The 24,211-nt window shown below is 45.3% G+C and overlaps 1 protein-coding gene across 4 annotated transcripts in view; it reads right to left on the bottom strand.

Annotated features, from left to right (window-relative positions):
- LOC106603511 (active breakpoint cluster region-related protein) overlaps positions 1–24,211 on the bottom strand; it is a 233,406-nt gene that overhangs the window by 181,460 nt on the left and 27,735 nt on the right. Inside the window, exon 1 of one of the 4 annotated variants that reach the window (XM_045717127.1) lies at positions 4,322–4,689. The exons of the other annotated variants lie outside the window; for them this stretch is intronic. Within the exon in view, the coding sequence (XP_045573083.1) occupies positions 4,322–4,382 (61 nt within the window). The 5' untranslated portion in view covers positions 4,383–4,689. Of the gene's footprint in view, positions 1–4,321; positions 4,690–24,211 lie in introns of those variants that run through there. 4 annotated transcript variants of the gene reach the window in all.

Raw genomic sequence — 24,211 nt, 5'->3', positions numbered from 1 at the left:
TAGCTCAGTGGCTCAGTGTAGCACAGTGTAGCACAGTGTAGCTCAGTGGCTCAGTGTAGCCAGTGGCATGATGCCTGGCATCACAGTGTAGCACAGTGGCACGATGCCTGGCATCACAGTGGCACGATGCCTGGCATCACAGTGGCACGATGCCTGGCATCACAGTGGCACGATGCCTGGCATCACAGTGGCACGATGCCTGGCATCACAGTGGCACGATGCCTGGCATCACAGTGGCACGATGCCTGGCATCACAGTGTAGCACAGTGGCATGATGTCTGGCATCACAGTGGCATGATGCATGTCATCACAGTGTAGCACAGTGGCCAGTGCACCAACACTGCAGGCAGCTGGCTATAGTTGTACAGGATTGGCACAGCAGTGGTACTGCCTCTTGACACGTGTGGAGCTAAAATCTTGGTACTTCCAAGTCAACCTTCCCAAATCAGCCTTCCCTGCAGTGACTAGGATTAGATGTGTGTGTATGTGTGTCCTCTGCTGCCATATTTAAGGCTATAGTCTCTCTCTTACATAATCCCTCTCCTTTGATGTTTTGCTTCAGCGTCACATGACTCCAGCCGATTTCTCTGAATATAATATAATGAAAGTATATGATTGGCTTGGGCATTAAGCTAAAGTGAAAATACTGGAGACGAGACACTGAAACCAACCTCAGCGCTCACATGGACAGAAATATCCTATTGGCAAGATATGGAGTTTGTCAAAACAAATGATAAACTGGTAATGCTAGGATCTCTCTCTCTCACACACACAATCATGGCTGTGCATGTTATTGTACCCAACCAGAGTTTCCATGAGTCTGTAGGTTGCCTCTCTGAAAAGGGGTTTGGCAGAGAGGAGGGCAGATGAGAAGTCTGAACTCTCTTCGCTGAAGAGAGAGGGAGAACTTTGTATGAATGAGTGACAAGTGTGTGTGAGACGGTGAGAGTGCGACTGAATATCATCAACAGAGGAGCATGAGTGGGTTGGCCAAGACTGCTGCAATAAAGAGTCAAACATTTCTCCACAACCTGTGTGATTTACTGAGACATTAATCACCCTCACTGACTGGCCAATTGATCTGTCACTCTGATGAAGGGATGATAGAAGGATGAGAAAAAGAGGAGAAAGAGGACAAGAAATGGAAGGAACATACATAGCCTTCAATATAATGGAAGTACCTTTGATATAATCTAACACTAAACTCCAGGGCCATCTGAGTCAACAAGGCCTGTTATTCCTTCATTAGAAGGTCTTTGTTAGACATCTAATCTATTCACACAGGAAATGAGATGTGTAATGACACTTTCATTGTGTTATTTTATCAGTGCTGCTGCCAAACGAGACCATTCCTTCTGCTGCTAGCCACTTCAAACGTCACACCGGGCCCCAGATGGTCTTCCACCACTGACTGCTAGCCACTACAAACATCACCCCGGGCCCCAGATGGTCTTCCACCACTGACTGCTAGCCACTACAAACATCACCCCGGGCCCCAGATGGTCTTCCACCACTGACTGCTAGCCACTACAAACATCACCCCGGGCCCCAGATGGTCTTCCACCACTGACTGCTAGCCACTACAAACATCACCCCGGGCCCCAGATGGTCTTCCACCACTGACTGCTAGCCACTACAAACATCACCCCGGGCCCCAGATGGTCTTCCACCACTGACTGCTAGCCACTTCAAACGTCACACCGGGCCCCAGATGGTCTTCCACCACTGACTGCTAGCCACTACAAACGTCACCCCGGGCCCCAGATGGTCTTCCACCACTGACTGCTAGCCACTACAAACGTCACCCCGGGCCCCAGATGGTCTTCCACCACTGACTGCTAGCCACTACAAACATCACCCCGGGCCCCAGATGGTCTTCCACCACTGACTGCCTCACTCTTTTTTATGTGGTCTATTTCTGCCTGGTGGATTTAATAAGTAGTGCTGCAAGGAATAGGGTGATCATTTGCAAAAAAAAATAAATAAACAAACAAACATGCATGAATAATCCTGACTAATGATGGAATAACTGTACTTATACCCCTGAGTGATCGCGGGTTGTGCTGACATGTTGCACCCTGTACAACCACTGTGATTCTTATTGGACCCTGCTGGTCATCTATGAACATCATGAAGAACAAGCTGGCCTCAATGGCCATGTACTCTCATAATCTCCACCTGGCACAGCCAGAAGAGGACTGGCCACCCCTCAGAGCCTGGTTCCTCTCTAGGTTTCTTCCTAGGTTCCTGCCTTTCTAGGGAGTTTTTCCTAGCCACAGTGCTTCTACACCTGCATTGCTTGCCATTTGGGGTTTTAGGCTGGGTTTCTGTATATCACTTTGTGACATCTGCTGATGTAAAAAGGGCTTTATGAATTCATTTGATTTGATTCTGTGTGTTGCTCTGTATCCAACGTGGGTAAGTTCTCAGATGGAGTCATCAACACAGACAGAGTGTTATCCATGCCAATAAATGTTTTTCCTGGTAAACCCATTAGGCCTGACAATATGGTACTTTATGCTCTTATCCCCCCATCGCCTTCCTCTACATTCCCCTCTTCCTCTGGCTCTCCCCCAACCTTCCCATCCCCTCCCCCACTCTTCCCCTCCCATCCTCTCCCCCACTCTTCCCCTCCCATCCTCTCCCCCACTCTTCCCCTCCCATCCCCCACTCTTCCCCTCCCATCCTCTCGCTCTCCCCCACTACCTCCCCCTTCCCCTCCTCTCGCTCTCCCCCACTCTTCCCCTCCCATCCTCTCGCTCTCCCCCACTCTTCCCCTCCCATCCTCTCGCTCTCCCCCACTCTCCCCCTCCCACTCTCCCCCTCCCTTCCTCTCGCTCTTCCCCTCTTTCCCACCACCCCTCTTTCTCTCACCGCTCTCCATCCCTCTCTGTCCCCCTCAACGGGCAGATTAACAGTGAACAATAGCGATAGAGCAGAATAAACCACCACAAGCTGTTACTTTGAGACAAGACTCAGAGACCATCGGAATAACATCACGACTCATGCATGTATGGGTAAGTCATCCGAACGTATACACACACACACACACACACTTCCCCATTCCTCTCATGTTAAAAGCTATTGTATACATAGAATGCTGAGTAAAGACAACAACTAGATCCTTAAGTACAGATCTTCAAGAATATTCTAATCCTACATTGAAACATCATGACTCATGATCCTGGTCATTTTCTATACAAACATTTTGTCAGGCACTACATTAGCCTACTCCCGGTTAGGGCACACAGCTCGCGTCCCGGTTAGAACACACAGCTCGCGTCCCGGTTAGGACACACAGCTCGCGTCCCGGTTAGGACACACAGCTCGCGTCCCGGTTAGGACACACAGCTCGCGTCCCGGTTAGGACACACAGCTCGCGTCCCGGTTAGGACACACAGCTCGCGTCCCGGTTAGGACACACAGCTCGCGTCCCGGTTAGGACACACAGCTCGCGTCCCGGTTAGGACACAGAGCTTGTGTCCTGGTTCTCTGTACAATTAACACTGTCAAGTGGCAGTGTTGGGGAGTAGTGAACTACAGATAACTAACAAATGTCAGTACATCTGGCAGTAGCTTCATGGTAGTTGAACTAAAGTCAAATGTAGGTAGTGTTTTCAATAGTTGATTACATTTCTTTGCCCAAAAATGTAATATGGGTGAAGGCGGCAATAATTGTAATTCTTTGCATCAGACCTGCCTAATTCTCACTTGAAACATTGTTTTTGTGTTTAATAGGCTAGATTACACATTCTGGTAGTTTATGACACCAAAGTGACCTGTTCTTTCAATTTGTAGTCTGACATTTCAGATGTACATATGTAGTTTGGATGTAGTGAACTACTTTTTTGAAGTAACTTCAGTAAACTACAATTTTTCTTAAGGGTAGCTTCAGTGAAGATGAACTTCTTCCAGTGTGAAGTTATTGGTAGCTTGGTAAACTCCATCCCCAACACTTTCTATATGTCCTGGCTGGTTAGATATGCTAATATATTTGTGCTCTTCCACAGTAGACACATGACCTAATATCATCATTAGAAGAGAGGGATATACAGGCACTGACGTTTCTCTGTGCGCGCACACACACACACACACACACACACACACACTTTAGATTAATAGCCAAAACAGTGCTCCTCGAAGGCTGAAATAATACATGTAGGACTACGGTGTGTTGTTATGGACAGCTATAGTGATGGGCACTCATTGGGAGTCGTGACAAAACCCAGTGTGTGCGTCTGTTCCTAATGAGATCAGACATCTCAGCTCAGAGGACGTGGTGGGTGAGGGATGGAGGAAGAGGAGAGAGAGTGATACATACTGCTGTAGAGTGTATCTATCCAAGAGAGACGGGGGAGGCCACGAGTGCTCAGGGGCTCCATCCTCCAGCAATGATTCCTCTTCAAAAACGCTTCTTTCCCTTTCTCCTCCCTTCTCTATCACTCAATACCTTTTCTCCCTCTTCCTCTGCTTCTGCTGAATACACCCTCTTTTTGTTGTTCTTATTCACGGGTGAAAGGCAGTCGTCATCTCAGGCAACAAAAGAAGAAAATGTTTTAATAAACTGGGGTCCAACAGGCGGAGAGAACAAAAGTGTGCGTATCCACAGCCCTCTACTTTAGCCGTTTCTGTCAGGCTGAGCTCCAACAGCAGGCTAGAGAGCCACAGCCAACCGTTGCTAGGGTAGACAGAAAGCACTCCCTCCCTGTCGCTCTCTTTTGCTCACTCACTACCACCCCCTCTCTCGCTCTTTCTATTTCTTGAGCGTGCGCGCAGAGCCCCTCGCTCCCTCTTCTAATCCACTCTCTCTCCTCTTCTGTTCGCTCTCTTTATTTCTGTCTCTTTCTCTTGTATGAGAACACTATTTGTGTATGTTGTGTCTTTGTTAATCTGACGGGAGAGATGTCAAAACTGAATGGTTGATACTCTCTCGCTCTCCTCCTCATCTTCCTCGCCCTCACAGAAGAGGTTGCATTAGCCCCGTTTTCTTGAGGACTATGGACTGTACTGTTGGTCTCCTACAGCCTGGGTAGTCATGGACCAGGAGGACTGTGCTGTTGGTCTCCTACAGCCTGGGTAGTCATGGACCAGGAGGACTGTGCTGTTGGTCTCCTACAGCCTGGGTAGTCATGGACCAGGAGGACTAGCCTGTTGGTCTCCTACAGCCTGGGTAGTCATGGACTAGGAGGACTGTGCTGTTGGTCTCCTACAGCCTGGGTAGTCATGGACCAGGAGGACTAGCCTGTTGGTCTCCTACAGCCTGGGTAGTCATGGACTAGGAGGACTAGCCTGTTGGTCTCCTACAGCCTGGGTAGTCATGGACTAGGAGGACTGTGCTGTTGGTCTCCTACAGCCTGGGTAGTCATGGACCAGGAGGACTAGCCTGTTGGTCTCCTACAGCCTGGGTAGTCATGGACTAGGAGGACTAGCCTGTTGGTCTCCTACAGCCTGGGTGTGCATGAGTGGCTTCAGAAATAAGCCTCTGTCATAACTGGACAAAACAACAGTTGCTGGCTGTACTGGCCCGCACTAAAGACACAGTACACACTACTACCACATCGCTACCAGTCTGTGATATGGGGAGATGCAGGTGAACCGTGTTTCTCTGAGACTGTTGGAGTTTGAGAGTGATGGGGGCAAAAAGGTTGTTGTGCTCGTGTCAGAGACAAAATAGATTAGTTCACTGCAAGCTGAACCTTGGTGAATGTCAAGTGTGTGTGTGTGTGTGTGTGTGTGTGTGTGTGTGTGTGATGCATTGAGACTGAGTCCCTGCTGAAGATGAGAGAGATCAGAGGAGAGAGCAGGAACAAGAGGAGAGAGAGATGAAAATAAAAGTAAGTCTACAACAGATGACAGTAAAGGGTCAGAGAGGTGTGGGTGTAGAGAAGGGTAGTGCTGAAGAGAAAGAACAAGAGGTAGAGAGAGCAGGAGTAGAGAAGGCATGTCTGGGGAAGATGGGCTGTCATCTTTCCTCTCCTCAGTTCCCGTGGAAACAAGCAGTGACCTCCTGTCCTTTTGGCTGATCCCTCTCTCTCGCACAAATACTCTCTCAAACGCACACACACTTTTGGAATCACATGAGACACTCCTGTTAACAGTCTGTGCTCTCCGTCTCCCAATCTCCTCCCACCTCTCCCTCCCACCTCTCGCCCCCTCCTCCCCACCTCTCGCCCCCTCCTCTCGCCCCCTCCTCCCCACCTCTCGCCCCCTCCTCCCCACCTCTCGCCCCCTCCTCTCGCCCCCTCCTCCCCACCTCTCGCCCCCTCCTCCCCACCTCTCGCCCCCTCCTCTCGCCCCCTCCTCCCCACCTCTCGCCCCCTCCTCCCCACCTCTCGCCCCCCTCCTCTCGCCCCTCCTCCCCACCTCTCGCCCCCACCTTTCTTTCCTTCGTCCCGCCAAAACATCTCCCCTCTCCCCTTTAGGATGGGAAGACAGGACAGGAGAGGCAGAACAACTTCAAGCCTAGGGGGAGGATCCCCTCATAGAGACACAGTTGGCCTAGAGCGCTGCCCTGTCTCTCCACAATACACTGGGCGCAATGTGCCAGATGGAATGTGCCAGTCTCTGCGCACACACACACACACACACACACACACACACACACACACACACACACACACACGAGATCCAATCTTGCCAGACACACGTCTGAGGAGACATCCTCTAGGATCCCCTCACTACTCCATTTCCAAATCAAATCAAACTCACACATGCGCCGAGTAAAACAAGTGTAGACCTTACCGTGAAACACTTCCTTACAAGCCCTTAACCAACAGTGCAGTTTAAGAAGATTTAAGAAAACATTTACCAAGTAGACTAAAATAAAAAGTAACAAAATAAGAATAACGAGGCTATATACAGGGGCCACCAGTACCGAGTCAGTGTGCGCGGTAAGGGTTAGTTGAGGTAATTTGTCCCATTTTCAGGACCCTGTCTTTCAAAGATAATTCGTAAAAATCCAAATAACTTCACAGATCTTCATTGTAAAGGGTTTAAACACTGATTCCCATGCTTGTTCAATGAACCATAAACAATTAATGAACATGCACATGTGGAACTGTCGTTAAGACACTAACAGCTTACAGTTGATAGGCAATTAAGGTCACAGTTATGAAAACTTAGGACACTAAAGAGGCCTCTCTACTGACTCTGAAAAACACCAAAAGAAAGATGCCCAGGGTCCCTGCTCATCTGCGTGAACATGCCTTAGGCATGCTGCAAGGAGGCATGAGGACTGCAGATGTGGCCAGGGAAATAAATTGTAATGGCTGTACTGTGAGACGCCTAAGACAGCGCTACAGGGAGACAGGACGGACAGCTGATCGTCCTCGCAGTGGCAGACCACGTGTAACAACACCTGCACAGGATCGGTACATCCGAACATCACACCTGCGGGACAGGTACAGGATGGCAACAACAACTGCCCGAGTTACACCAGGAACTCACAATCCCTCCATCAGTGCTCAGACTGTCTGCAATAGGCTGAGAGAGGCTGGACTGAGGGCTTGTAGGCCTGTTGTAAGGCAGGTCCTCATCAGACATCACCGGCAACAACGTCACCTATGGGCACAAACCCACCGTCGCTGGACCAGACAGGACTGGCAAAAAGTGCTCTTCACTGACCAGTCGCGGTTTTGTCTCACCAGGGGTGATGGTCAGATTTGCATTTACACCGAGGCCTGTACTCTGGAGCGGGATCGATTTGGAGGTGCAGGGTCCGTCATGGTCTGGGGCGGTGTGTCACAGCAACATCGGACTGAGCTTGTTGTCATTGCAGGCAATCTCAACGCTGTGCGTTACAGGGAAGACATCCTCCTCCCTCATGTGGTACCCTTCCTGCAGGCTCATCCTGACATGACCCTCCAGCATGACAATGCCACCAGCCATGCTGCTCGTTCTGTGCGGGATTTCCTGCAAGACAGGAATGTCAGTGTTCTGCCATGGCCAGCGAAGATCCCAGATCTCAATTCCATTGAGCACGTCTGGGACCTGTTGGATCGGAGGGTGAGGGCTAGGGCCATTCCTCCCAGAAATGTCCATTATCTTGCAGGTGCCTTGTTGGAAGAGTGGGGTAACATCTCACAGCAAGAACTGGCAAATCTGGTGCAGTCCATGAGGATGAGATGCACTGCAAATCAAATCAAAGTTTGTCACGAGCACCGAATACAACAGGTGTAGACCTTACAGTGAAATGCTTACTTACAGGCTCTAACCAATAGCACAAAAATGGTATTAGGTGAACAATAGGTAAGTAAAGAAATACAAATAGTATTTAATTGCAGTACTTAATGCAGCTGGTGGCCACACCAGATACTGACTGTTACTTTTGATTTTGACCCCCCCCTTTGTTCAGTGACACATTATTCCATTTCTGTTAGTCACATGTCTGTGGAACTTGTTCAGTTTATGTCTCAGTTGTTGAATCTTGTTATGTTCATACAAATATTTACACATGTTAAGTTTGCTGAAAATAAACGCAGTTGACAGTGAGAGGATGTTTCTTTTTTTGCTGAGTTTAGGTAGGGTGAAGTGAGTATGCATAGATAATAAACAGCAAGTAGCAGCAGTGTACAAAAGGGGGGGGGTCAATGTAAATTGTCCGGTGGTGATTTTATGAATTGTTCAGCAGTCTTATGGCTTGGGGATAGAAGCTGTTGAGGAGCCTTTTGGTCCTAGACTTGACGCTCCGGTACCGCTTGCCGTGCGGTAAGCAGAGAAAACACTCTATGACTTGGGTGACTGGAGAGTCTGACAATTTTATGGGCTTCCCTCTAATACCACCTATTATATAGGTCCTGGATGGTGTGTGTGTGTGTGCACTTGATTCTGTAATTGAAACTAAAGTATATAATTTTAAGTTATTATGAATCAAACAGTAGTTGGAAGCGAGAGAGTTCATTTGAAGTGTCACACAAACATTCCCAGACACTGACACACAAGACTACATGTGGGTGTAGACAAACAAAGACAAAGAGCTGCGCGAGTGAGTGAGTCTTCATCAATGTTGGATTTATGAGGAGCAGAGCTCTGATCCTCATCATCATCATCCTTTGTCTTCAAAATGGGACAACGGGGCAGCGCTCCCTCATATTCTGTCACATCAGTCACAGAACGACGCGTGTGTGTGGGGGGCATACTCCATCTCCCAGGGCATTGGGAAGCGAGCCAATACCAACCTCCCCCCCACACACACACACACACACACACACACACACACACACACACTAAAACGGCCATCATCTGCGGGCAGGGCCAAACAAAGAGAACACACTTGCAGCGCCGTGTGTTAGCCTTCCCGTTGCGACGCAATCCTTCCAGCATCAAATATTAATGGGCAGTCACGCTGTGGGTTAAAACGGGCCATTACCCAGTCTCTACAGTACTGTGGGTTAAAACGGGCCATTACCCAGTCTCTACAGTACTGTGGGTTAAAACGGGCCATTACCCAGTCTCTACAGTACTGTGGGTTAAAACGGGCCATTACCCAGTCTCTACAGTACTGTGGGTTAAAACGGGCCATTACCCAGTCTCTACAGTACTGTGGGTTAAAACGGGCCATTACCCAGTCTCTACAGTACTGTGACAGACAGACAAATGTATTGGTTGATTCCCCATGAGAGAAGAATAGACTTCCAAAACTAGTGTGTGTGTGTGTGTGTGTGTTCTGATGATCATCATCTGCATCCCAGTGTTCCACCCAGTTCAATTCTCTGTCCAATTCTGGGTCAGACTGTGTGATGAGGAGACCAGATGGTAGGGTCAGACTGGACAGCCCAAACCAGTCCAGTCCAAGCAGGTAATATGACCCTATCAATAGCCTCTCTGGGGAGTCCAGCAACCACACAACTTCTCACCTCCTTACAAAGGCCTTGGAGCACCAGCCCATCTGGTTAGTCTAGTCAGATACAGCAGTGCTGTATCAAACACACATAGTCAATACAGTCCAACAAACCACTAATCAGTATCACCAGGAGAACACAACACAATCAATACCAATGTATGTTACTGGAATACATTTCCAGTGAAATGAATTACATGAAAATCATTAATCATTACACTGTCTAATGAATGAGGGTAGAGGGAGATATTACAGCCAGTAATCAATTCCCTTCATTGGAGATCCTAGTCAAACAACAGGCTCAGTGATGTGTACAGAGACAAAATTGGTCTAATCTACTCGACTCTCAACCAGTGGATTAGTGAACCTGGGTAACAAAAGATGGCAATAATGGTACGGCATCAAACCATACACAACTCCCCCAAAACAGACAGGTTAGCTGGCTGTCACAGGGGGCAGGAAACCACTTAACTTAGGGGGCCCAGTTCAGGTATGACCCCATACACCGCTCCATACCCCTACATTATTCAACACAGGATATGTGGCTATGGCACTCACCAATCCTGCTGGTTATGGCTTAAACACAGCCTATCGGCATGGGGAGGGGATGCATGTGTGCGTGCATGTGTGCGTACACACTTAACAAGCCAGCCCACCAGCCAATGAACACGTTGTGTTCTCCCCTACTCTGCCCAGATACCCCCTGAACCATTCTTCTCCCTCATCTCACCCCTCTCCCGTCACGCCACTCCAGCCCCGCCCGTCTCCCTAGGGAAAGAGAGGGAGATGAAGGAAGGAGGGAAGAGGGGGGCTTACAAGTGACTCTCCTTCCTCATCTGTCTTGGTTGTACCATATACAAGAAGCAAGCTCTGTTTTCCACTTCACTGTCTCTACAGCGTGTAGCTACACCTGCTGCTCCAGAGCCAGTACTGTTGCTCCTTCAGACAAGCATGAGCCAAAACTTTGTTCATTTTTGTAACCCCCCCTAACCCAGACGACACGGGGCCAATTGTTCCACAACCTGTCTCTACCTCACCAGGAGGGATTGGGGGGGGGCAAGAGAAGCCACTGCATTAATGGTGTACTGGATGCACAGAATAAATGACTGAAGTTAGGATACAGCTGCTCTTGAATGAATAGTGTGTGAGATGTGTTCTGTTCTTCTGTAGTAGTGATGGCACTTCAGTCAACTCTACACATAACAATGACCAATTATCTTTTGAAAATGTATAGATTTTGATAAAATGTACAGTATCAATTGAACAAAAAAAACAAGGATAAAAGAAAGGAAATCATCCCAAAACATATGAGCTAAAAACCGCCATTAGAATCCTTGTGATAAAGACTGTAGAACTATACTAGAACAATAGAAGAATACCAGAGCTACAGAACCCGCTCCATATGTGTAGGGCTTATCAGGCATAGTAATGTCACCTACTACACATTACAAACACCAGTCACTACACGGTTAATGTTTCTGACTGCATCTCTCGGTGTTGCTTTTGTTTAGGGGGGGATGGGGTGAAGACATGGGAATCAGTGTGCATTATTGAAAGGGGATTTTAAGGTGTAGTCTGGTGCTAGTCATGGCAGACAAGGTTGATAGTTGGAAGGGAATGCCCCAAGATACTGTTCAAGGTCACTTTTGTATTTTCATCCCAAATGGTTAGGGTTAGGATGTGGGAAGGGTGAGCTGATTGTAGATCTGCACCAAAGGGCATTGGCTGGGAAACCCACTATTGAGTTACATTACATTACATTTAAGTCATTTAGCAGACGCTCTTATCCATAGCGACTTACAAATTGGTGCATTCACCTTATGATATCCAGTGGAACAACCACTTTACAATAGTGCATCTAAATCTTTTAAGGGGGGGGGGTTAGAAGGATTACTTTATCCTATCCTAGGTATTCCTTAAAGAGGTGGGGTTTCAGGTGTCTCCGGAAGGTGGTGATTGACTCCGCTGTCCTGGCGTCGTGAGGGAGCTTGTTCCACCATTGGGGTGCCAGAGCAGCGAACAGTTTTGACTGGGCTGAGCGGGAACTGTGCTTCCGCAGAGGTAGGGGGGCCAGCAGGCCAGAGGTGGATGAACGCAGTGCCCTTGTTTGGGTGTAGGGACTGATCAGAGCCTGAAGGTATGGAGGTGCCGTTCCCTTCACAGCTCCGTAGGCAATCACCATGGTCTTGTAGCGGATGCGAGCTTCAACTGGAAGCCAGTGGAGAGAGCGGAGGAGCGGGGTGACGTGAGAGAACTTGGGAAGGTTGAACACCAGACGGGCTGCGGCGTTCTGGATGAGTTGTAGGGGTTTAATAGCACAGGCAGGGAGCCCAGCCAACTGCGAGTTGCAGTAATCCAGACGGGAGATGACAAGTGCCTGGATTAGGACCTGCGCCGCTTCCTGTGTGAGGCAGGGTCGTATTCTACGAATGTTGTAGAGCATGAACCTACAGGATCGGGTCACCGCCTTGATGTTAGTGGAGAACGACAGGGTGTTGTCCAGGATCACGCCAAGGTTCTTAGCACTCTGGGAGGAGGACACAAGGGAGTTGTCAACCGTGATGGCGAGATCATGGAACGGGCAGTCCTTCCCCGGGAGGAAGAGCAGCTCCGTCTTGCCGAGGTTCAGCTTGAGGTGGTGATCCATCATCCACACTGATATGTCTGACAGTTGTGAGGACAGGGTTGACACACTCCCACAACCTACCTAAAATCCCAACCTACTCACAACCACCACACTACCGAATGTAAGGTTCCTCTCCATCATCCCCGCATCTTTCTCTCATTGCTTTTCTCTGTCACGTATCTTCCCTCTCTTCACCCACCCACCTTTCACTCTGCTGTCACCCACCCTCCCTCTCACCTTGTCAATCTCATGGTTTGTCTTTGGACATCTTACTTTTTATTCTAGTGTCAAAATCGACAAGTGTAAATAGAATGATCTGTTACATCCAAAACGGAGATTTGCGATATGATAGGAAAACCTTGTATGTCAGAATAAATCCTGGATGAACATGGATCCTGATACCAGTCATTTTCTCCTAATACCCACCTACAATATTTTTTGTCAACAAATGGTTTCATTTTGCCGTTTTAATAAGGTTAGCAGCAACATGGAAAATCGATGCGGAAATCTGTTGTAGCTCAAGTCGACTACAAAATCCACAATGCAATGCCCTCTTGGCTGGCTGGCAAGCAAACATAGCTACACACAATAATACCAAAAACAATATCAGCACGTAGCTAGTTAGCTGTAAAATCACCTAAACAAACTGCACTCTCAATTTAGGAGTTTACAATCTCACCATGTTCAACCTGCAGATCGATGTGCCTCAGACTGGAGTCTAAGATTCACAATGGCAGATACAGTGCATTCGGAAAGCATTCAGACCCCTTGACTTTTTCCACATTATGTTACATTACAGCCTAATAATAAATTATTTATTTTTAAATCCTCAATCTACACACAATACCCCATAATGACAAAGCGAAAATAAGTTTAGAAATTAAGCAAATGCATAAAGAAATATATATAATCGGAAATGCCTTATTTACATAAGTATTCAGACCCTTTGCTGTAGTTTTCCTTCACAGAAAATACATTAGTGCAACACATACGGCAGAAAACAGCTTTATTTTCATCAGATGACAACAGAAGTGCCACGCTATTTGGCTGGCAGCCTCACAAGTAAATGAGCTTATAACGAAAAAGCAAGCAGTTTTTTGCAAAAGCGTTGCATATTTTCATATTGTTAACATTTATCATAGAAATAATGTTGCCAGTTATGTTTTGCTTAAAGTTAATCTTGAATTTTACAGGAGAAAAGTAGGCTGGCTACACTGAGAAAAGTACCAGAGTAAAGTAGCAACACATCAGTAAGAGTGCTGTCTGCTAACAGAAAGCCTGTTCATGAATTCTCATCTGAGTGGAGAAGTGCAACTGAAGCACTAAATCAGTTTGATGACGAGCAGAAATTACAATAAAAAGCAAATTAGATCTGCACTTACAAAACACAGGAAGATATTTCTTATGTGTTGTATATTTTTTTTCTGCGTAAAAAACGCAGAATTCTGCATTAACGCAAACCCTAAATTTAACTTGCTAAATAATCTAAGTGGCTGAATTACTAAAGTGATGGGCATCATATTGTGCTTTCTGCCGTGTTTGAGAAGCCAAAGCCCTTTGGATGTTATTTGTACAGCTGTCACTATTTTGATTTTCTTGCATTTTTCTCCTTTCCGTTCTCAGCCAGTCTCCCCTCTTCTCAGAGCACAGCAGGCAGGCCCGTTTCCCTAGCGACTCCAGACTCCACCCAGACACAGCGTGTAACCTACACCTGCTGCTCCAGAGCCAGTACTGTTGCTCCTTCAGACAAGCATGAGTCAAAACTTTGTTCATGTTTGTATTTTATTTAACGAGGCAAGTCCGTTAAGAAAAATTCTTAATTACAATGACAGCCTACCCCAGCCAAACCCTAACGACGCTGGGCCAATTACGCCGCCCTATGGAACTCCCAATCGCGGCCGGTTGTGATACAGCCTGGAATTGAACCAGGGTCAGTAGTGACACCTCTAGCACTGAGATGCAGTGCCTTAGACCGCTGCGCCATTTGCACAATGTCTAATGTTCACATCTGCTTGTAAATGTCCAAACTCACCAAAAATGACATTCAATAGTTAGTAATCATTAGTCTAACAGTTGCAACAAGAGATTCTATTAGACAAATTAAGGTATTTTTATCCCTGTTTCATTTGCTACCATTCAAGAAATGTTTTTCAACAGAATCGGCGGATTGAATATACCCCTGATCACGCATAAATAGTTCACTTTCATAGCAGCCACGTTTTATTCCCACTCACCTTTTCCCTTTGTTTGTGAACTAGTCAGCTGCATTTGCTAGCTAAGTAAGTGAAACTGGAAAAAATGATAATCTCTTGCTTCTCCATTTTTTAATAAATTTATTTGTGGAAAATTGTCTCTCTCTCTGAGTCAACTACTCACCACATTTTATGCACTGCAGTGCTAGCTAGCTGTAGCTTATTCTTTCAGTACTAGATTCATTCTCTGATCCTTTGATTAGGTGGACAACATGTCAGTTCATGCTGCAAGTTGTCATAATTACTGTGTAAGGACTATGGAAGGGGGTGAGAACCAAGAGGCTCCTCTGTTTTGCAATGATGTGGCGACATGAATATATTTAGTGTAGTTTTATCAACAAAGGCTAACTTTTTATGAAATTCACTGAGGATGGTCCTCCCCTTCCTCCTCTGAGAAGCCTCAACTGGTATGGGTATGCTTGACATTGGCAAGACTGGGGAGTTTGTCAGGATAAAAAGAAACGGGATGGAGCTAAGTATAGGAAAAATCTTAGCGGAAAACCTGCTTCAGTCTGCTTTATACCAGACACTGGGAGAAAAATGCACCTTTCAGCAGAACAATAACCTACAACACAAGCCCAAATCTACACTTCTTGCTTACCAAAAAGATAGTGAATGTTCCTGAGTGGCCAAGTTACAGTTTTGACTTCAATATGCTTGAAAATCTATGGCATGAACTGAAAATTGCTGTCTAGCCATGATTGCCAAAAGCTTGACAGAGCATATAAAGTCAGTTTCATTTCTTGCCTAATTCACTACGAAAAATCACACTTTTTTTATAGAAAAACAACCAAATCAGATGTTCTAAGTCCACAATGCTTAAACCACATCAGGAGACCACATTTACATTTTTAGGTGTAGATACCCTTTAATTCAATGGCGCACCAGCAGCATACATGTAATTGCAGAGTGAGCTAAACAAATCGTCACTGGATTGATGCAATAATCACGATACCAGATATGCATAACCCATCTACCAAAAGACAGTTGTCGTCATTAGCATCATCACTACACAAACGCGCACACACAGACAGTCCATCCTGCGTTGGAAAATACGAATCACTGATGCATTTTGTGCATATTTTATGATAATCTTCAGCATTTTAATAAATGTTATAATAAGTTCAAAACATTTTAGTTGATTTCCTACTAAGTCCAATACATTTTTGAATATTGTTGAATTCCGTCAGCATCACAGATTTTATAAGGCCCTAAATATTGCACAATCCAGGTATGAAAAGCTCTTATGCCTCAATCACAACTACATCATCATTGCGCAAAATGGTATTATCTGGATACATGTGCAATAAAAGTTCAACATTCACCTTCTGCTACCATTTCTACACACACACCCCCCCCGCAGCAACTGGCCCAAGCCCCCCACCCCCCACACACTTCACCCAAATCCAGACAGCTGATGTTCTGAAAGAGCTGCAAAATATGGATCCCTACAAATCGGCTGGGCTAGACAATCTGGACCCTCTCTTCCTAAAATTATCTGCCGCCGTTGTTGCAACCCCTATTACTAGTCCGTTCAACATCTCTTTTGTATCGTCAGATTCCTAAAGATTGGAAAGCGGCCGCAGTCATCCCCCTCTTCAAAGGGGGAGACACTCTAGACCTATATCCATCCTGCCCTGCCTTTCTAAGGTCTTCGAAAGCCAAGTGAACAAACAGATTACTGACCACTTCGAATCCCACCGTACCTTCTCCGCTATGCAATCTGGTTTCCGAGCAGGTCACAGGTGCACCTCAGCCACACTCAAGGTCCTAAACGATATCATAACCGCCATCGATAAAAAGACAGTACTGTGCAGCCGTCTTCATCGACCTGGCCAAGGCTTTCGACTCTGTCAATCACCACATTCTTATCGGCAGACTCAATAACCTTGGTTTCTCTAATGACTGCCTTGCCTGGTTCACTAACTTCTTCTCAGATAGAGTTCAGTGTGTCGAACAGGAGGGCCTGTTGTCCAGACCTCTGGCAGTCTATGGGGGTGCCACAGGGTTCAATTCTCGGGCCGACTATTTTCTCTGTATATATCAATGATTCACTGTACTGTTGTTTCGGCAGAGTGAATGTACAAATGCTTGTCACGTCCAAATACACACACACACACACACACACACACACACACACACACACACACACACACACACACACACACACAATGTAACATCACCTGCATCGAGCTGTGGCAAGGGTAGGCAACAACACATCCGCCACGCTGATCCTCAGGCGTGCGTGCTCAGCCCCCTCCTGTACTCCCTGTTCACGCATGACTGCACGGCCAGGCACGCCTCCAACACCATCATTAAATTTGCCGATGCCACAACAGTGGTATGCCTGATCACCGACAACAACGAGACAGCCTATAGGGAGGGCCGTCTGGTGCCAGGACAACAGCCTCTCCCTCAACGTGATCAAGACAAAGGAGATGATTGTGGACTACAGGAAAAGGAGGACCGAGCACGCCCCCATTCTCATCGATGTGGCTGTAGTGGAGCAGGTTGAGAGCTTCAAGTTCCTTTGTGTCCACATCACCAACAAACTAACATGGTCTAAGCACACCAAGACAATCGTGAAGAGGGCACGACAAAACCTATTCCCCCCCCAGGAGACTGAAATGATTTGGCATGGGTCCTCAGATCATCAAATGTTTCTACAGCTGCACCATCGAGAGCATCCTGACTGGTTGCATCACTGCCTGGTATGGCAACTGCTCAGCCTCTGACCGCAAGGCACTACAGAGGGTAGTGCGAACGGCCAAGTACATCACCGGGGCCAAGCTTCCTGCCATCCAAAACCTCTATACCAGGCGGTGTCAAAGGAAGGCCCTAAAAATTGTCAAAGACTCCAGCCACCCTAGTCAGACCGTTCTCTCTGCTACCGCACGGCAAGCAGTACCGGAGCGCCAAGTCTAGGTCCAAGAGGCTTTTAAACAGCTTCTACCTCCAAGCCATAAGACTCCTGAACATCTAGTCAAATGGCTACCCAGACTATTTGCATTGCCCCCCCCCCCACCACTCTCTGTTGTCATCTATGCATAGTCACTTTAATAACTCTACCTACATGTACATACTACTTCAACTAACCGGTGCCCCCACACATTGACTCTGTACCGCCCCCCCGCTCTTTAATTACGTGTTACTTTTCTCCGTTATTCTAGCCATATATATTTTTTAAACTGCACTGTTGGTTAGGGGCTCGTAAGCAAGCATTTCACTGTATGGCCTACACCTGTTGTATTCGGCGCACGTGACTAATACAATTTGATTGCAGACCACCTCATCCACTGTCTGGCCTAACTCCACACAACAGCACGCATGCGCTGACATGTCTCATCAAATCAAATTGTACTTGTCACATGTGGCAAATACAACAGGAGGCTACTGAGGGGAGGACGGCTCATAATAATGGCTGGAATGGCATCAAACACATGTGTTTTAAAAAATGTGATACAATTTCACTTATTCTGTTGCAGCAATTAATATGAGCCCATTCTACCCAAATAAGGTGCTATCAATCTCCTGTGGTGTAAACTTTACAGACTTATATTAATGATCTTGTTTTATTATTAGTGATTGATTTCATGCATAAAGCGGTGTCCTGTCCCACACAGAGTACAGCTCACACTTTAAAACACTGTGCCTTAAGACTCCTTGCCTCCCCACTAACGAAAGGATGTTTTAACTGGGTTAACCTTTTCTCAGTACTTTCACAGAACACTAGTCGGCACTGGGGATGGGATTTAGGACCCTCTGAATTACTGGGCAAATCCGAGAAAGTCCCATTCATTTTCAATTAGGATTTGTTTGTTTTTTACATTATTGAATGGGAATTTCAAAATATGTCCTCAATTGGAATGGAATTGACCCCAACCCCTGGTGCTATCTAACAAACCTTCGATAGTACAACCAGAGCACGTGCAGCAGACACGAGACAAAAAGCAACACACCAACATCCATACAGAGGTAGGCGGAGAGATACTCACGTAGCACCTCACAAATCGCTTTGTGGAAATATCAATCATCCATAATCATAACCGGAGGCTACTGTTTCACCCTGAGAGTCATAGCCATCAGTCACAATAACACAGCCCTATAGGTTAACCCAGTTAACACAGCACTGAGACTTTATTACTGCTATGGAAATGTGCCACTATCATATTGGTAATTTCCATGTAAAAGGACCCACCAACGAAGTTTATAAGAGCATATACAATTTGGTGAAGTTTATAGGAGCATATACAATTTGGTGAAGTTTATAGGAGCATATACAAAGCATAAATATATATAAACCATCCCGTGGCTTTTTCCAAATACGGTATACCGCCCAAGCCAAAAATAATTGATGCAAAACAAAATATAAATGTACATATTAGTTGGCAGGGGCCACATCCTGACTGATGGCAGCCCATTCTTGCATAATCAATGCTTGGAGTTTGTCAGAATTTGTGGGTTTTTGTTTGTCCACTCGCCTCTTGAGGATTGACCACAAGTTCTCAATGGGATTAAGGTCTGGGGCGTTCCCTGGCCATGGACCCAAAATATTGATGTTTTGTTCCCCGAGCAACTTAGTTATCACTTTTACCTTATGGCAAGGTGCTCCATCATGCTGGAAAAGCCATTGTTCGTCACCAAACTGTTCCTGGATGGTTGGGAGAAGTTGCTGTCGAAGGATGTGTTGGTACCATTCTTTATTCATGGCTGTGTTCTTAGGCAAAATTGTGAGTGAGCCCACTCCCTTGGCTGAGAAGCAACCCCACACATGAATGGTCTCAGGATGCTTTACTGTTGGCATGACACAGGACTGATGTTAGCGCTCACCTTGTCTTGTCACCTTCTCCGGACAAGCTGTTTTCCGGATGCCCCAAACAATCGGAAAGGGGATTCAGAAATAATTACTTTATCCCAGTCCTCAGTAGTCCAATCCCTGTACCTTTCGCAGAATATCAGTCTGTCCCTGATGTTTGTCCTGGAGAGAAGTGGCTTCTTTACTGCCCTTCTTGACACCAGGCCATCCTCCAAAAGTCTTCGCCTCACTGTGCGTGCAGATGCACTCACACCTGCCTGCTGCCATTCCTGAGCAAGCTCTGTACTGGTGGTGCCCCGATCCCGCAGCTGAATCAACTTTAGGAGACGGTCCTGGCGCTTGCTGGACTTTCTTGGGCGCCCTGAAGCCTTCATCACAACAATTGAACCGCTCTCCTTCAAGTTCTTGATGATCCGATAAATGTTTAATTTAGGTGCAATCTTACTGGCAGCAATATCCTTGTCTGTGAAGCCCTTTTTTGTGCAAAGCAATGATGATGTCACGTGTTTCCTTGCAGGTAACCATGCTTGACAGAGGAAGAACAATGATTGCAAGCACAACCCTCCTTTTGAAGCTTCCAGTCTGTTATTCGAACTCAATCAGCATGACAGAGTGATCTCCAGCCTTGTCCTCATCAACACTCACGCCTGTGTTAACAAGAGAATCCCTGACATGATGTCAGCTGGTCCTTTTGTGGCAGGGCTGAAATGCGGTGGAAATGTTTTTTGGGGATTCAGTTAATTTGCATGGCAAAGAGGGACTTTGCAATTAATTTGGTCACTCTTCATAACATTCTGGAGTATATGCAAATTGTCATCATACAAACTGAGGCAGCAGACTTTATGAAAATGTATATTTGTGTCATTCTCAAAACTTTTGGCCATGACTGTACACTCATTCTCTCGGGGGGGGGGGGGATGTTTGTTGACACGGCAGGAGACGAGGGACGTTAAAGGAATTCCCACTGTCAGCGGCGTCTCTCTGCTACTTGCCACTGTAGGTCTGGGCTGAGGTAGTTTGTTTCACCTCTCAGCCTATGTCGTGGGCGGAGGTTCCCGACAGAGTGGTGAATGAATGCGCTGCTAACAAGGCAAATCTGGGGGAGGAGGCGAACATAACGAGCATATATGAATCACTCATGATTAATTCTCAAGATCAATATGTAACGCAGGTCAACTAATGTTGGATACTAATCGTTAATAGTGAGATTCCAGTAACCAAATCATAGTATACTATATTGCTATGTTTAAATTGACAGCTATTACAAATCAGCTGTCAGAAGCTGCATGACTAGCAGTTTATTTTGAGCCAATCAAAACTTAGTCCCTCTCCTAACCTCACGTTACACACCAGTTGGCGCCAACAAGAAAAATAAATTAAAAAATTTTTTAAAAAGAGCTAGAACGGAACATGAAAAGCTACCGCCATTCCATGGAAGAAAAACTAAGTTTGAAATTGTTGAGAAGTTGTATAAAACGGAACTAAAAGAGAGAACTGGATATTAACAGTCACTTATCTATACAAACGTGCTGTGAAGGGATTGAGGGAAAGATTTACGCCAGGATTTGGTGAGTTTTCATAAGGAAAATGAGCTGCTAGCGATTAGGCTAGCTAAGCTATTGCTAGCATTTTGCTCGTGTTCATACTGAACCATACATACGCACAAGCCGTTAACATTTAGGCTAGCTCAGTTATCAATTGAAATAGCAAACGTTAGTGATCATGCATGGCGAACTATCTTAGTTTTTATACTTTAAAAAAATGTGATTAACTAGTATCATAATCCATTTTGGTACACTTAAGTTTTAGATGACAATAAGAAATGGCGTGTGAGTGTAAGCACTAGTACTTTTCATTTGCCCGGCCTAGTTATTGTCCACGTGAACCTAGTGCAGTAGTTAAAGTGTAAAGCATTTTGACTAAGTTTTATTTTCAGGTTTTTGATTATGGATTCAGTTCCACCAAGGATGGCGAGCAGCCCGAACCCAGAACATCAATAAGAAGATTTGCTTGCGAAGATTTATTTTCCTTGGAGAACACTGAATTTGCACTGCCATACTACAGTGTGATAAGAGTTTTCTTGAAAGACATCATTGCATCATACATTTCAGTGGGATTGTTATAAGCACATGCTACACTTAAACACCTTAGTGTTTATTGATAGGCACAGTCACTCACATTTGATTCCATCTCATAGTGGTTTGTGTCAGTGTTTTCTGTGGATTCATGTTTATTGTATTGCTATTGAACTTTGAACATTGAAATCTGAGAGATCCTCAGATTACACCCTAGTAAACTATAGGCAGGATATATGGCCAATATCTAAGTCTATTGTACTATTGATGTATTTCATTCATATTGAGCTCATTGTTCAAATTTCACATATCATTATTTACTCAAGGTGATTCATTTTTTGTTAAGTATTTTTATTTACAAAATACAAGCCGGCATTTTTTTTGCCAATTATTCAGTTGTGTGGTTTTCATTTCTCCCTACTGCTCCAGTAGCGAACCTATCTGGTTCAATAGAGTTTAACTTTTTTAGGATAGGGGGCAGCATTCGAAATTTTGGATGAAAAGCGTGCCCAAAGTAAACTGCCTGCTACTTAGGCCCAGAAGCCAGGATATGCATATAATTGGTAGATTTGGATGGAAAACTCTAACTGTAAAATTATGTCTGGGTATAACAGAACTTATTTGGCAGGCAAAACCCCGAGGACAAACCATCCAGGAATTTTTGTTTTTGAGGTGACAGTGTTTTCAATGGGTTTTCTATGTGGATATAGATTTCCAAGGCACTTGCATGCAGTTCTTATCGCTTCCACTGGATGTCAGCAGTCTTTAGAAATTGGTTGATGTTTTTCTTTTGAGTAATGAAGAAGTATGGCTGTTCAGAACGAGGGTCGAGTCTAATGTACTGTTGTGGTTGGGGCGCGCGACCTGAAAGTTCGCTCTACTTTGTTTTTGTCCAGTATTGAACACAGTTTATCCCGTCTTAAATTTTATCAATTATTTACATAAAAAAATACCTAAAGTTATATTAGGAAAGTTATTTGAAATGTTTGGATCAAGATTACAGGTAACGTAATAGATATTTTGTAGTCATGTTGCGTGAGTTGGAACCGGTGTTTTTCCTGAATCAAACGCGCCAAATAAATGGACATTTTGGAGATATAACAATGGAATATATTGAACAAAAAGGACCATTTATGATGTTTATGGGACATATTGGAGTGCCAACAGAAGATCTTCAAAGGTAAGGCATGAATTATATTGTTATTTCTGAGTTGTGTGTCGCACCTGGTGGGTTGAATTATGATTGTCATGTGTTTGTTTGATGGGGTACTGTCCTCAGATAGCATGGTTTGCTGACAAGGTACAAATCTGTCGTTCTGCCCCTGAACAAGGCAGTTAACCCACTGTTCCTAGGCCGTCATTGAAAATAAGAATTTGTTCTTAACTGACTTGCCTAGTTAAATAAAGGTAAAAAAAATTCTGCATAGTACAGATCAAGGACCAATGATGTCATTCAGATACCGGGTGTTGATCCACTTCACTTACTGTAGTTCAATAACCAAAATAGATTTTTTTCAAACTGAAGGTGTCATATCATAGCTGACATCTTCATTTGGAGTACATATTCTGGGGATATTGTGGTCACAAAACAAAACAAAAAACTGCTGTTACCAAACTTGGCATCTACACTGTTCCTCAAGTAAATTAATATAGGTGTATGGTTTGTTTAACTTTGTAATCAATGGTTATTGCTTGGCATTCATTTTAAAAGTGAATAAGTGAGTCTCTGTCACTCTTACCATGGAATTGCCCTATTCCCTTTGTCATGTTCATATTAACATACACTCTACAGCCCTCTAGAGTTCAGATTCTGCCAACACGGATTAAGGACCCCAAGGCTAATTCTAATCAAGTTGGAGCATAACATGTGGTGTTTGAGAGAATAGCGCCCCTATCTTATTATTTAATGTGTGTCATCAGTTCACTACTTAAGCCTTACTAACATGCCAGAGGGCAGTAGTTGAAAGCCACGACTTTACAGCTGTGAGTCTCGCTGCTCTGGCATATTCCTCTCTAAACCCAGTGAGTATCTATGGTGACTCAGAGGAGCTGTAGCCATTGTAAAGACTGCTGTAGAGTGTGAATAATGCAGGAGACTTTTGTGTGTCTGTTTAATCCCCTGGTTCCCTCTCATTCCTCCTCTCCTCAGCTGACTGAATCAGTCCACACCCGTGTCTGTTTGAAAGGAGACATGCACACACACATTCAATGTTAGACTATGGGCAAGAGGGTGCTGTGTGCACCTCCAATAACCAGTAATGGGATCCTTCTAAACCTCAATATCCAGCTCTCACATTCTAACAACAAAAATGATCTGTTCAAATAGCCACATTACTGATAAAGAGTCACTTCCCCCCCACTTTCTACTAAGCTTGGATGCTTTGCTACTCAAAAAAAAGACTGACTGTGCCAAAAATGTGTTAAAATATTTCATTGCTTAACACGGAAGTAAAGATCCTGGCTAAGATCCTGGCCTGTAGACCATTTCTCCTGATCAGACAGGATTGCTAAAAAAAAAAAAAAAAAAAAACACCACTACTTTAATATACGTTGTTTGTCTAACATTTTGCATTGTCCTTCTGAGGATCTTGGTCCTGAGAGTCT

This window comes from Salmo salar, chromosome ssa04 (genome assembly GCF_905237065.1).
Source record: "Salmo salar chromosome ssa04, Ssal_v3.1, whole genome shotgun sequence".
Taxonomy (NCBI): domain Eukaryota; kingdom Metazoa; phylum Chordata; class Actinopteri; order Salmoniformes; family Salmonidae; genus Salmo; species Salmo salar.
The sequence above is the reverse complement of the archived record's forward strand: the minus strand, read 5'-3'. Positions and strand labels throughout refer to the sequence as shown.